We start from the raw sequence: 14,745 nt of genomic DNA on the forward strand, positions 1-14,745 counted from the left end.
ATGGGTCCCCAGTCAGGCCCAGACTGGTAAAATGTAAACACTGACAAATGCTAAAGGTACAGCTGTAAGATGCCAGGGATTGGTGCTTTCTATTGGGCCTGTGTGAGGCAGTTGTGGCCTTTGTGTACTTGAGATGTTGTTCTCAATCAAGAAGTGTCCCCAGTGATACAAACCAGGAAAAAAGGCAGGAGGTTTGACAAAATATAGCAGAAAAGCCATATATCAAAACCAATATGGCTTTGCCTCCTAATATAGAGCTTTGGTTTGTCAGAGACCACAAACCATCACTGTTGGACCACATGCAGTCAGTCTGTATACACAAAGCACATGGCCGCTGATTGATTTACTGTGCCTTGCTCCTAGAGATTTGTTTAGAAAGTGCCGGGGGGCCTGCTAAGCTTGTGAATATATCACCAAATGTATGGAAATGGACATTTGCACTTTAACTGAGCGCATGGTGGGAGACATGAATATTATACAATGCCTGGCAGAATGATGGAGTGCTACATGTAAACAGGGGAAATATTAGTGTGGGGGGGTGGAGCGGGACATTAAGAATGTGTCTTTCCAGGACAAGTTTTTATAAACAGTTTGCAACAAAGTTGCAACTGGCATCAGTCTGATCGCTATAAACTGTGTCTAGACACTAAATGGTATTTTAGGGATTCCTAAAGACATTAAATGGAAAGCTTTGTCTTCACTGGCAAGCAATACAGATCCATAATTGTAAAAAAAAAGTCTTCCCTTTTACAAGAAGTCTTTATTTAATAACTGTGTAGCCTCCAGATTAGACTGGCACTAAAGTATGCTCAAGGATCTGTACTGTCTGACTAGAAAGAAAAGATGCACTTTCTTCAATGTTACAAGCCCTAAAGGCAGGAACTATTCTAGGCATTCTATGTCTTCTCCTTGCAAATCCCTAACTGCCGAACCGTTGAATTATCTGCCTTTTAAAGGAACAGTAACACAAAAAAATGAAAGTGTATAAAAATAATTAATATATTATGTACTATTGCCCTGCACTGGTAAAAGTTGTGTGTTAGCTTCATAAACACTACTACAGTTTATATAAATACCCTGCTGTGTAGCCATGGGGGCAGCCATTTAAATTGAAAAAAGGAGAAAAGGCACAGGTTACTAAGCAGATAACAGATAAGTAGCATAGATTCCCATTGTATTCTACACAGTTTATCTGTTATCTTCTTATGTAACCTGTGCCTTTTCTCCTTTTTTCAATTTAAATGGCTGCCCCCATGGCTACACAACAGCTATTTCTATTAACTACAGTAGACTTTCTGAAGCAAACACACAACTTTTACCAGTGCAGGGCAACAGTACATTATATTTTAATTATTTTAAAACATTTTTATTTTTTAGTGTTACTGTTCCTTTAATACACGTCCGAACTTTTACACCTTATGTCTGTTGTTTGCAAACCCCAAACGGCCAAAACGTTGCATTATCAATCCCGACATTGCCGAGCCTGTACACAAACACAATCTCTCCATTACAATTGCAAGACTCCCGAAACGTTGCATTTTTGCTCCTTTTAAACGTCTCCAAAACATTGTTGGCAAAAACTACTCGCCCTCTCCTCTGATCTCTCTGTCCCTCAAGGTACTGGTCCACTTACCTGTCACTAAAATAACTTGACTACCAAAAGAATCCAGTCTAGTTTGCAGTTTTGTACTTGTATTTGGAGTTTATGTGTATCTGCTGGTGATTATGCTGCTGGTACTTCCAGTGCTGCCTATACCTTACTGCTATATAAATAAGCACCAGATACCAAAGCTCTGTGTCATTAAAATAAATGATCCCAAAGTCTGTTCAATTTCCTCAGCTAATAGCCTCCTTGCCCCAGTGCCTTTATCAGAGACGATCTTTATTCTGCAGTGTCTTAGTGAATCAAGGGAATCGGCCCCATTTCTGTTTAGCATTCCATCAATGCGCTGCATCCTAATTACATTCTCACTCCCTGGGCCATAAACGCACTTTGAAAAATAGAAATAAAAAAAGAAGAATCTAAAATCCTCAACATGTGTTAAAAGGGCGCAAAGCGGAAGGGCTTTATTACAGATTAATCTCTCTCTATAATGACTTTTACTTGAAATGCAGTAATGTAGCACACACAGCCTCTGCAACCTTTCACTGATAAGTATATGCACAAGGCTGGCAAGAAATTACTGATCACTGAGCTGTTGAAGAATATACAGACGTGCATGGAGCTGGGATTAAAGAATCCGTAGGGGGTGCCCAGGAGGGGGGGCACAGGAGCTTCAGAAAGGAGCCGAAACTATTTTACTACTAAAAGCAAGAAAAAAAAAAGAATGGGAGGATTTGACTTAACTGTGGGAATTTTACCTTAAAGAGAAGTGAATATACTTTCACACAAGAAACACTATGAACTTGATTCTTTGGGGAATGAATATAATATATGTTAGATTTAAAGATGAAAAAATGTATAACTGAAATAACAAGTTGTAGGTCGTGCTTGCAAAGTATAAATATGTGCTAAATATATATGAAATAAACTGCAGATTTGAATTTAAGTCGGAGTGAATAGGCCTGTATGGGAGAGCTGACATCTATTTATACTCCATTGTTTGCTCTCCCTGGGAGAAGGGCAGGGGGCTTCAGTGGGGGAGAGGGTGGGGGACTCGGAGATGGTGCATCTACAGTGCACTGGGTCATTAACTCCAGACTGAGAGATGAGATATTTATATCTTCCCATTTCCACTAAAATGCAATTAAACTAAACGTTTATTCGAAAAGTGATCCTAGGTCAGATTTTATAAACTTCTGCCTTGTATTGGGCATGGCAGGCCTCCCTGCAGCCTGATTACCTGTGCGATCCCTGTGCTATGGCCCCTCTAGTGTGTGCGCTGTGGAGTCCAAGAAGCCATGTGGGAAGTTGAGATTTACAGTTATATTACTGAACTACAATTCCCACACTCTGCATCACCCTGGTGCAATACTGCAGTGACAGCCCACTTGTTGGTCGGGCAGCCTGTTTAAAGCAAATGATGGCCCTTTGACCAAGAGCTAATCCATTACCAGTTTAATCATTGCTAGTAGAGAATCCTAAATCATACATTAATGCTCCTATATGTCCCCAGAGATACATTTCCCGAACCACACTCCAAAGAGCGCTTCAAATATTAATACGACGCCGAGGAGCTACTGGATTAACTAACAAGTGTGTTGACATTTCGCCGAGCTCAATGGACTGCAGATCAACAATTAGCATTTCTTTATGAGGTCACTGCTTCCCCTGTGCTCATATCATATTATTGATCGCTTATGTGGGGGCTGCTTCTGCAAGTGGATGTGGTACTCGCATTAAAAACGACTAACTGCCGGACTCCCTCAGTTCAACAAAAAATTATTTGTCTAATTGATTTTAAAGGGATCTCCATCCAAAACAGTCGTTTCATAATGAAAGAAAATGTGATCGCTACTGAAAGCAGTATGACTTTATATTCTCTACTCTGCTGGTTCTGACTCCGACAACAATGTAGCAGAAGCCAGCTGATTTAAATTCCTGGAGGAGGGCCAAAGCAGAGAACAAAAAGGAATAAACAAATACTAGTTGCAATCACAAGTAGGCATAACTTCTTCAAAACCACTGATTATGTTCCTACTTAAAATTACGTTTTTCTTTCCGTAGCCAAAAAAACAGTTTTTTGTGGAATTCCCCTTTAATTGTTGTAAATATTACGAGCACAATCGTGGGTTCTATAAACAAAAGGACACGAGTTGCAGAACAGATTTCAGATCAAATGGACGTATTGTTGCTGAGTTGCATTGTAGGGAACTCTTCATACTTAATAAAGCCATAATTTCTACAGACCTGCTCTCTAAAATCCCTGAAACCATGAGAGGAGTGTGGGTCCCAAAGCATGTCTGATTTAAAATCACCCACCATGCTGCTCAATAGCCCACCGCAATGTTGAGAACATTAAACCATGGATCTGAACCAGTGGCCAGAAAAATTGAGAGAGACTGGAGGTAGAGTTACCTTGCAAATGAATGGCCACTTTATAAATGGACCGTAAAATTGTCAAGAAGCGAAAATTACCTGGAATCAATGATATAGCAGAGAGGTTTATAAGAAATGCATATATGACCAAATAAATATCTCTGCTTCTGGGAGACCCACTAAACCAGGCACAGTATTATCAACCACTCATGCAAGCTTGTGGCATCTGGGAATTCACTAAAGACTCTCTTTGTAACTGTACTCCAGTTCTATCAAGCCCCACATTTTTAAATCATTTTTGCCCAGATACCAGAATTCAAAGTTACATTTCACTAACCAGAGTATTTCTCTTGTTGCAGAGTTTCCATTTCTGAAAGTAAATGGTATTGCTTGACAAAGCTAAGCAACAATTCTACCATGTTAGAATTACCCACTGACAGGCACTTTCAGTTCGGTGGTTGCGTGTAGCTATGGCTACTGCCACTCACATAGATACACACATATATACTGACACATACAGAATAATCTATTCCAATAAAGCCTGAATACTTACAGATAAGATTAGGAGCCCTGCTTATATATTGGGTATATTTACCTTCATAAGTAATGTCTACCCAAAGAACGTGTATGCTAGTAAAGGCAGTAGCTGCCTGGCTGACCCTCTCTCCTGAAACAATGTAGCAGAAGCCAGCCCTGGAAAATAATTGACTTCTGCTACACTGTTTAAAGAGTACCAATGAGGAGGGCACATAACAGAAATCTATAAACAAATATTGCTTTCAATGGCAAATACAACCAACCTTTACTTTGAAAGTGTTTTACTTTATGTATACTAGAAAATTGCTCATTTTCTTTCATTATGCAAAAAAAAGAGTTTTGCTGCAGATGCCCTTTAACTTTAACACCTTGAAGGTCAATGCAACCTGCAACAATTTCTATTTCCTTGCTTTGCGCATTACTTGGTTTCACTGACACTTGGCACATTAATCTGCATACCATGTAATTACCTTTAATTACAGCCAAAATGTTATCACTTGCTAATATAAACACCAAAACAAACACACTATCAACAAATGGTGTGCAGGCAAAGCCCTCCTTCCCAATTGGTCCCAGTTCAACTGCATATTCCACACTCACAAATCTCTCACACCCAAATGGCCTTATTTTGATAGCCAGGGCTATTTGTGCAAGATGAATAGAGCCAAAGCACTAGGTTGATCTGTAACCACTACATTGCCATGATTTGTTACAGTAAAGCTAACAGGCACTGTCACTTATATGATATGGCCTGTCCTTGGGAAGCTCGCTATCTTCAGTAAGACAATCAAATACCGTTTTAAAAATAGACATTGCAAGCCAGTGACCACCAAAGGAAGTGTCGTGTGTGAATATTAATATTTCCCCCCAGGGGCATAGCTCTCTGTTTTTAACCTATTAAAGTGCTAATCTGCTTGGTGCACATGTGTCCTCTGAGAATTGGGTTCAGGGATGAATAACTGCTCTGTTCAGAAGATAACAGCTTCTTGTCTGATCCCTGTGCCTTGATGCACACTTCCTACAGAGAAAATCGATTTTTAGCATTACAATATGGTGCATGTTATATTATACCTTCATCTGTAGGGCGCATGTATATATGAAATCAATTATTTCACTTTGCCTATTGGAATTGCACTCCCTGCTGAAAGAGGTAAAGTTCAAGTGGAGAAGGGCCTCCGGCTGTGTTTGAACTACAGATCTCAGGATGCCATTGAGATGGATTCTGGGAGCTGTAGTCCAGCAAAAAAAAAAAAAAAAAAAAACTAAAAATCAAAGCCTTTGTGAGACAAGATATTTATTACATAGTTTATAAATATGTGAAGCTCCGTAGCACAAAAGCACGGAAATAATATGAATTCTGTATAGTGGAGCTTTACATTGAATATATATCCAATGCATAAATATTAAGAATGAGGCAATCCTGCTGTAGATTTGCACACTGACATTGTATTTATCTTCTGCTTTTGTATCTTCCCTATCACCAGTATATATGCTATGTGTATATAAAATAGCAGATGTTAGCTAAGCATTTCGGTGCTTCCTAATTACAAGCCATTATGCTGATAAACTAACCTTGTTTAAAGCCTCCCTGGGACTGAAAAACTGAAAAATAGCAAAAGGCGGCTACTGTCTGCTGCTAAGCCCTTACATTAATAACTCGCTCGCTAATCAAATAGGGCGAGACAGATCTCTTTAAGTCAGAGCAACAATAACTCAGGGCCCCAGATAGAGGGTGAGAGAAAGAAAGGAGTCTCTGTGCTGCTCTTAGTTAGTGAGCAGCTTCCCAGACACTAAATAGACGCTCTGTTCACTTCAGCATGAAGTCCCACAAGGAGCAGCGACCTCCAGGGATTCTTGGCTCTTCTGAACTCTCATTAGGCCTGCATATTAATGACTTGTTCAAATAGAAAGGGGCCTTTTCCATTCAAAGGATTTCCCATCGCCAGGGGATACAATGCACTCAACTCCTGTGCGAGGCAAAGGGCAACACAGATCTTCCCATATCTCCAACAACGTCTGCTTGGGCAAAACCCTGCCTAGTGCCTGCTGGGGGCTTCGGGTAATAAGGTTGATATCAGTGCATTGAGCCTAATAGATGGCATGTCGCGCAATGGGACAGCTGGAGAATTCTATAGTCTTTGCCATCAATCGCAGGATGCATTCAAGGTCCTGAGAAGCCGCACAAGCATTAATACTGGGATGCGCCGAACTATTGAATTTATTGCGTGGGAAAAAGTTTAGTAATTATTATGCACCCGCCGAGAATTTCTTAACTGATGGCAATCTATGCAAATATAGAGATGATAATGAATACATAGTCCTAATCAGAAAAAAACGCCTAAACACAATAAAAAAAAAAAAAAAACCCAGACAAAAAAAGAGATTGACAAATAGATCAAGACAGACAGATGAAACAGAAGATAGACACGTAAAAAGATAAAGAAAAAGATATAAAACAGATTGATGATAAATACAGGTCGATTGACAACTAGATGGATAGCTATAGACAGATAGATAGATAAAGATAAATGTTTATAAATAGATAAATGCCCAGACAGATACATAGACAGCTGCATGGATAGAAAGTAGATGAGACAGAAGATAGACACATAAAAAGTTAGACAGAGACATAGATAGATGGATTCTAGATAGACAGATATATAGATAGAAAATAGATAAGACAGAAGATAGACACATAAGACAGAGACATAGATAAGATCGATGATAAAGGAGCATAGAAAGATAGATACATGTAGACAGATATTAGATAGAAAATAGGAGGGAGAAAGAAAGAAAGATGAAAGAAAGAAAGAAAGAAAGGCCACTAGGCAAGAATTGCATTAATACCCTTAATAAGTAAGGCACATACAATGTTAGCAGTAAAGTGCAAGTATAAAGGAATGTCCCTCTGTAAGTATAGCACTGGCTGTATCTCAGCCTCAAGAAAAACTCCAAAGCCAAACATTAACATATGAAGGTATTTTTGTGTAAGGGTGATGCTCTCACTGCTGGTGAAATGATTTTTCTGCACACAGACTTGTACTTGTGTTACTTGATTATGAAATATTTATACCATATTTCACACTGATAAGCCCTTATCGGGCTACACTGATTTAGCACATCACATTTTCAGTTGATGGATTATGGCATCTGTGATGTAGGCACATTTTTGACACACTTTAAAGTTTTGTGATGTTCCAGGAAATACAGGCACAATGCTTTTAAAAATCACTTTGCCAGGAAGACATAGCCAGCAATTAACCCCTTCTGCACAGAAGGTGAGTCACATGTTTTGTGGAGCCAGTTTAATATTGTTAAAGGGATATATAGCTTCCATCATTTAGCAGCAACCATTTTTTTCACATTTAACTTACCAGAAGATTGACCTCGATTTGTGGCGTCATGATCACTGTCTCCTTGTTCACTGTCTCCGTGACCACTATCCTTAGAGCTTACTATGTCTGCTTCTTGGAATGCAGAACTGCAAACAGAAACAGCACGGTATTGGTGAGAAGAACACACTGAGCAAATGGAATATCCTTCTGCCACCCTATGGCCATAATGTGTAGTGCATTACACCTTGCCATTTCATTGCCATGAATAAACAGACAATCCCAAAACTGAATATCAGTCCCTAAGTTTCATAGTATGGCTCATTTGCTCATGGGCAGTAACCCATAGTAACCAATCATTGGTTAGATTTTTCCAACCAGCTGCAGGTTGAACACTGAAAACAATCATTTGATCAGTTGCCATGGGTAACTGCCCAAGTGCAAATTTGTCCAGTCTTTATAAATGACCCCGAATGTGCTACACTACATTCATCAACATGTTACAGAAGTTTGCAGGCTTTTTGTTGTGACATAATGTTACTATAGCCTCTCCCCCCCAAATATTAATACAACTGATTGTTAGCTCCTTGGAATAGGATTTAATCTTGTGTTTACTTTACAAAGATATTTTTTTATTATATTTGCCACCATCTGTTAGCTATATCCTTCCTTGATATTTGATATATTGACTTCAAAACAGGCCGTGTAAATACAAATCAAACCGTGATGGTTTGATGCATACTGGATAAAAGTCATCATAAAAGGCTACTGTTAGATACTGTGTTGTGTTTAGGGTTCCTTCTGGTTAGTGTTATAAATGCACCAGGTGTTTCCCTTCTATACGAACATAGTCATGTTTAATTGATACTTCAGTGTTACTGTTACCTTTATACCAAAGGTTAATAATTCCCCTAAACAAAAATATCTTATGAGCTATTATATTGAATATTATACTTTGTATATATAACACTGAGATTAGAAGATTAGGATTAGTCTAACTGCCTGTTTATCATACATAACAGTTATTGCTAAGACTAAATATGCAATGACAGATATGTTTGAAGAAGTTGACATGGATTAGTAAATTTCACATCCAGACCCTTTCATCGTAGAAGGAGTGGCTCCAAGATGAAAGCAATGGCTGGGTCTGACTCATAAAAGTCTGGGATGATTCAAGTGTCAGCTGGTCATGACCTTGGGCATGTCATTTCATTTAGCTCTGCCCCAGGCAACAAGACTGTAAGCTCCCCAAAGCAAGGACTCACTCTTAAGGAACAGCCTATGGAACTAGTTAGGATGAAGGAAAAATGGCATTTCATTCATTGATGTTGGTAAACAGTGAATCTCTTTGCCCACCTGCCTAGGCCTGCTACAGCTCATGTGATGAGAAAAATCTAAACCCTGGGCTTTAGTGTCTCTTGGATGGCAGCCAGCCAGTCAGTTAAATGATTATCATGGTCACGGCCATGGCCAGTACACAAACAGAAAGACTGAAGAAGACGTGTCCAAGAGCAGTCCATACCTGTTTACCCGTCGTGGTCTGTCAACTAGATAACTGAGTTCAGTGCGCTGTTTGTTCTAGAAAAACAAATGAGACACAATTGGACTCTAAGCCAGTGCAAGCAATATCAACAGCTCGGAGCTAGTGGATTGTTTGATTACAAGTATATAAAGAGTGTGTGGGGAGGGAGGGGTGTTAACACTTTGTAACATTTATTTAGCCTCTGCCTGGCATCATACTGAAACATACCAGCTTGGGAAATCACACACTCAGTCCATAAGCCAGCTATGGTGGGATCTCAGCGTCTACTAACCACAACTCCCAGAATCCTCTGAAACTGGAAGACTACCAAAGACTTCTGGGGGTTGTAGTTAAGCAACAGACAGAGATCTATAGGTGAAGAGCAGCACTCAGAGTGGTACCAGTTAAATGGGGGGGGGGGGGGGGGAATACAGAGTACATCTCAGTGGGACATACTAACCCTTCTCCAAATTAATGTTCCCAAACATACATGCCAAATAAATTAAAGCAACTGTACATTAAGACTAAGCAATGACAACGCCCGTGTGTGTTCATGCACCTGGAGAGAGAATGGGTGGTGTGTTTTCCCAGCCAAAAGGATTCAGACCATAACCAATAAATCCCTTGTCAGTGTGATTTACAGATAAGGATCTCGGTTAAACGCGCATATGGGCAAAGCCAATACATCCTTGTGTGTTGGTGCCAGGCTCACTTCATTCAAATTCAAGCCGTGTGGTCTGTGGGCTGCAACAGATTTCTGTGGGAAATGTAACATCCAATAGATCTACTAACAATATACACCGGCACAGACAGGCAGGCATACAGCTCAGGAGGGTGTACCCTGTGAGTGTGTGTCTGTGCCTGGTGTGTTGCCTTGTGTGTATGTGTATGTGTGTTTAGTGTGTGCATATCGCATTGCCTTATTACAGATGCGGAGAAGGGATTTGGAATAAATTGAGTCAGTTTCATAAATACCAAATGGGCATGTCATGCTATAAAAATCCCTTCAACAGAAAATTGGAAAATCAAAGGAGGCAACAGTACAAGAAGATCTAGGGGATTTAGCTGGGTAAATAAGCGTAGAAAGGGGATTTACAGATAATAAAGGATCAGAAACATCTGGTTACAAAGAGGAAAGTTCCTTAAAACGTTAACGTATTAGAATAGCTCAGCTGAAAATGAATCAGTGCAGTACAGATGTACGTGACACACATAAGCAATTGGCTCATCCCTGATCGCAATGCCTGCGACTTACCTCGCTGGACAAGATGCTTCCATTGGAAATGATATCTGGTTGTTGGTCACTGTACCCTGTCACTATGGCTCCGCAGGGGTTGTGCTCAGTGTCAGTGCTCCTGGAGGGGCTGCAAGGTTTGAGGAACATCAGGTCAGTTTTGGCAGACTCCGGAGTTAGACAAACTTGGTAGCAATAATTCTGGTTGTGATGGTGAGACCCGAAGCTGCTGGAGTCCTCCACAGGCACTTGGGTAGCGCTGGGCACATTGGAGCTCTGCACCAACATGATGTCCGACTTGCTGAGCTTCTTCTTGCGAGCCCTGGCTTGTCTGCTACAGCAAGAGCAGCAACACATGCAGCAGTCACTAGCCAAACAGCTGTAAATGTTCAGTTTCTTCTCCTTTTGGCACCTGATGGCCAGTACAATCATAGCTAATAGGAAGATGAAGGAGACAGAACCTAGAGCGATTATAAGAATTAAAGTTAGGTCCAAGGCTGTGTCACTGGATCTGCTGGGCCTCTGCTCACCCCCTTGCCTTTCCACCGAGCTGTCCACAATCTGCACCTGGATGAGGGCAGTTGAAGACAGTGGTGGCTGGCCATGGTCCCTCACTTCCACTACCAACTCGAATGGCCTGTGTGGGTCTCTTTTATTGGTTATTTTACGTGCAGTCCTTAGTTCGCCTGTCCTCCAGTCCATTCGAAAGAGACTCATATCATTACCCCTTAAAATACTGTACGTGAGTCTGGCATTCTCCCCCTCGTCCGAGTCTACAGCAACTACACGGGTGAAAAGGTAACCAGGCTCAGCTGTCCTGGGGAGAAATTCTTTGGCAGTGCCATTCCTGCCTTGGGGGGACACAATAGCTGGGGCATTATCATTCTGATCCACAATGATAATATTAACAGTTGCATTGCTGGATAGAGGGGGTGTCCCTCCATCCCTAGCCTCAACCATAAAACTGAAATCCTTGAGCTGTTCATAATCAAATGTCCTCAAGGCGTAGAGGTAGCCGTTCTCTGAGTTGATGGATACATAGGTGAAGACTGACATACCCTGAATGTCACACTCCAGAATGTAATAGGAAATGTTAGCGTTTTCTTCCTCATCCTTGTCTGTGGCACTTACTGCTGAGATATAAGCACCAGGGACGTTGTTCTCTATGACATACACGTTATAAATGGCCTGAGTGAAGCGTGGGGAGTTATCGTTCACGTCCGCTACCTGCACCTGGATGGACTTGGTGGAGCTGAGAGGCGGCGTGCCCCTGTCTCTGGCAAGAACTGTAACAGTGTAGGTGGCCATTGCCTCCCGGTCTAAGGTCCCTTCTGTCACAATAGTGTAATAGTTCTTATAGGAGAGTTTCAGGCGAAATGGCACGTCTCCTAAGATCTCGCAATGGATCTGCCCGTTCTCCTCCGAGTCCCTGTCTGTGACGCTAAACAGAGCCACCACAGTGCCCGGGGAGGCGCTCTCACTCACCGACTCCTTTACCGTGCTGAAGCTGATCTCTGGTGGGTTGTCATTGAGGTCCAGCACCTTTACCAGCACCTTGCAATGCACAGGCACAGCGTTTGGCCCCAGATCTTTAGCTTGCACATATACCTGGTAGGAGCCGCTGTCTTCGTAGTCGAGTTCACCTATAATCTCAATTCGACCAGTTCGAGGATCAATGCCAAAAATGTCGCGCACCTTGGGGGAATTGTGGCTGCTGAAAGAGTACACCACCTCCCCATTTTGACCTTCATCCTGGTCGGTGGCATTGAGCTGTATAACCATGGTACCTGGGGGCGAGTTCTCTGGCAGAGACACGGTGTAGATCTGCTGCTCGAACACCGGTACGTTGTCATTGGAGTCCAGCACTTTGATGGTGAGCAGAGCGGTCCCTGTCCTTTGGGGGGTGCCCCCATCAATGGCGGTGAGGACGTACCTGTGCAGGGCTTGCTGCTCTCTGTCCAGCTGCTTCTTCAGTACCAGCTCCGCGAACTTGTTGCCGTCCCCTTGGGTCTGTACATCCAGGTTGAAGTAACTGTTGGTGGTGATTTCGTAGGTGCGCAGGGAATTATTCCCCACGTCTAGGTCGTAGGCGCTCTCCAGGGGGAAGCGGGTCCCTGGGGTGGCGCTCTCGGAAATCTCCACCTGGATGTCAGATTGGGGGAAAACCGGAGGGTTGTCGTTGATGTCAAGCACCTCGATCTCCACTCGGAAGAACTCAAGGGGGTTCTCCAGGAAGACCTCCAAGTGCAACATGCACGATGGGTTCTGCTTGCAGATCTGCTCCCTGTCTATTTTCTCGTTAACGTACAGCACCCCGTTCTCCAGGTTCAGCTCCAGGTAAGGAGTCCTTGAGTTGGGCGCAGTCTGGAACCTGCGATTGGAAAGTTTTGTAATGTCCAAGCCCAAATCCTCAGCGATATTCCCCACGAAAGTACCATGGTCCCTTTCCTCCTGCACCTTGTAGGCAAGCTGGGCGAGAAGCCCCTCCGCAGCGCACAGTAGCAATAAGAACCACAGCATCTCCTACACAGTAGCAGTGTAAACCAGCCAGGTAGAAAAGAATATGGAAGGAAAAAGATAAGCTGATGGGTTAAAAGTGCACTTTTTTTATCCTTTGCACACAGTGCTACTGGCTCAGTGTAAATGAAATGCAGCCAGGCGTCCCCTCATCAGGATTCCTTGCAGTCACCACAAGATTCAGTACAAATCCCTCTCAGATACATCCAAAAGCAGAGAGTTTTATTTCTCCGGCACTGGTGTGACCCCTTCCATTGCCCATAGCCTGTTACATCCACTGCACATGGTGTCTCCGCTGGAGATGCTCAGATTTCAATTATTGATAAGTATCAATGATAGATTCACTTGCACAGGAACAGGAAAAAGGCACCGGTTACTTTTCATTCACTTTATTGCCTGCGCTTTCCCATGCTGCACACACACTCCATGCTGCTTCCCGTAACGATTTTCACTTTCATGGTTTATCTGTATTTCTATTCTGAGTGCAGTTCCTCGTCTTCCCCAGCTCCTGGGATCTCTGCTGGCAGTGTCTGAGCCGCTTGCTCCCAGCCTGGCTGTTTTTGCGCAGCGCCCATCTTCTGCCAACCAATGGAATGCGAGTGACACGTCGGGGGCGGGGCAGCGGCCTACGTCACTGGGCCTGTCATGTAGAGGAGGGGGCAGAGGGAGCTGTGTGAGGAGAGAGCAAGCGGCTCCCTATCTCTAATCCTCCGGCCGCGGTTTTGCCTCCAGGGCCTGACATCAGCAACCTCTGCCAGACTGAGATTGTGTGCGGCCCCTCCCTTATTCTGGGAGATCACACAGGGGAAAGTTCCCTCCTTGTATCAGCTGCTAGTGGGAAACTCGGAGCTGGGGAAGTCAGTGAAGGGAAAGTACAAGCGGCTATGGGGAGCGGTTGGGGCAAGGAAAACGCTAGTGCTAAAAGCCGAAACGTTGCTTTATTACCTGTGTAGGTAAAAGGCAATAAACGCATTTCAGGTTCTGAAGCTAAATGCCAAGTGCAGCCCAGTATTATGGGGTTTAATATAGGATAGAATGGCAGTGCTCCAAACACCTCTAATCATAGCACATTATTATGGGAAAGATTTGTGTCACGCAGAACAAAGTCTATACTAACACTTTGCAGTGATAGTATACGTGGGGGTCACAGTGATGCCACAGCTGGCAAGCCATAGTTCTGCCTGTTCACCCCAACACACACACATATACACCCACATACATTTAGGGGGATACATGTTGCCCAATGTAACAATGCCATAGAAACGGCATCAATGAAGTGGCGCTAAGATTTCAGTCTCGTTGCACCCACATAAATGGCACGGTGCCCGACTCAGTAGGACTACTGTACCGGCTGTAGGCACCAGTCAATCAATGGCAGCTCGGCGGTTCCCCTACTGTCCATGGACAAAGTGAATCCCTTTTCCCTTGCCCTTGACCGATACCTTGATTACTGCACACACTTTATTATAAAAAAAAATCGCCGTCACATCGGCGTCTGTGTGCGTCAAGAACACATCTGCAGTGACGAGGTGTCTGTGTGATTAGCAGGGAAGGAGCCTGGGTTACAATAGCAATGTATGTCTTACTGTGTTACTTGCCCTGACAGAGCCGGCGCTGAGCTGGA

The 14,745-nt window shown here is 42.9% G+C and overlaps 1 protein-coding gene across 3 annotated transcripts in view; it reads right to left on the reverse strand.

Annotated features, from left to right (window-relative positions):
* Positions 1-13,671, reverse strand: part of pcdh10 (protocadherin 10) — a 60,663-nt gene extending 46,992 nt beyond the window's left edge. For 2 of the 3 annotated variants that reach the window (XR_001171056.3, XM_012965336.3), the window contains exons 1-3: positions 10,626-13,671; positions 9,371-9,426; positions 7,891-7,997 (exon numbers count right to left, since the gene is read on the reverse strand). Coding sequence is in view for 2 of the 3 variants with exons in the window: in XM_012965336.3 (XP_012820790.1) it covers positions 7,891-7,997; positions 9,371-9,426; positions 10,626-13,124 (2,662 nt within the window). In the remaining variant the exon portion in view is untranslated. 3 annotated transcript variants of the gene reach the window in all.
* Positions 13,672-14,745: the final 1,074 nt, after the last annotated feature.

The sequence above is a fragment of the Xenopus tropicalis genome, chromosome 1 (assembly GCF_000004195.4).
Source record: "Xenopus tropicalis strain Nigerian chromosome 1, UCB_Xtro_10.0, whole genome shotgun sequence".
NCBI lineage: Eukaryota > Metazoa > Chordata > Amphibia > Anura > Pipidae > Xenopus > Xenopus tropicalis.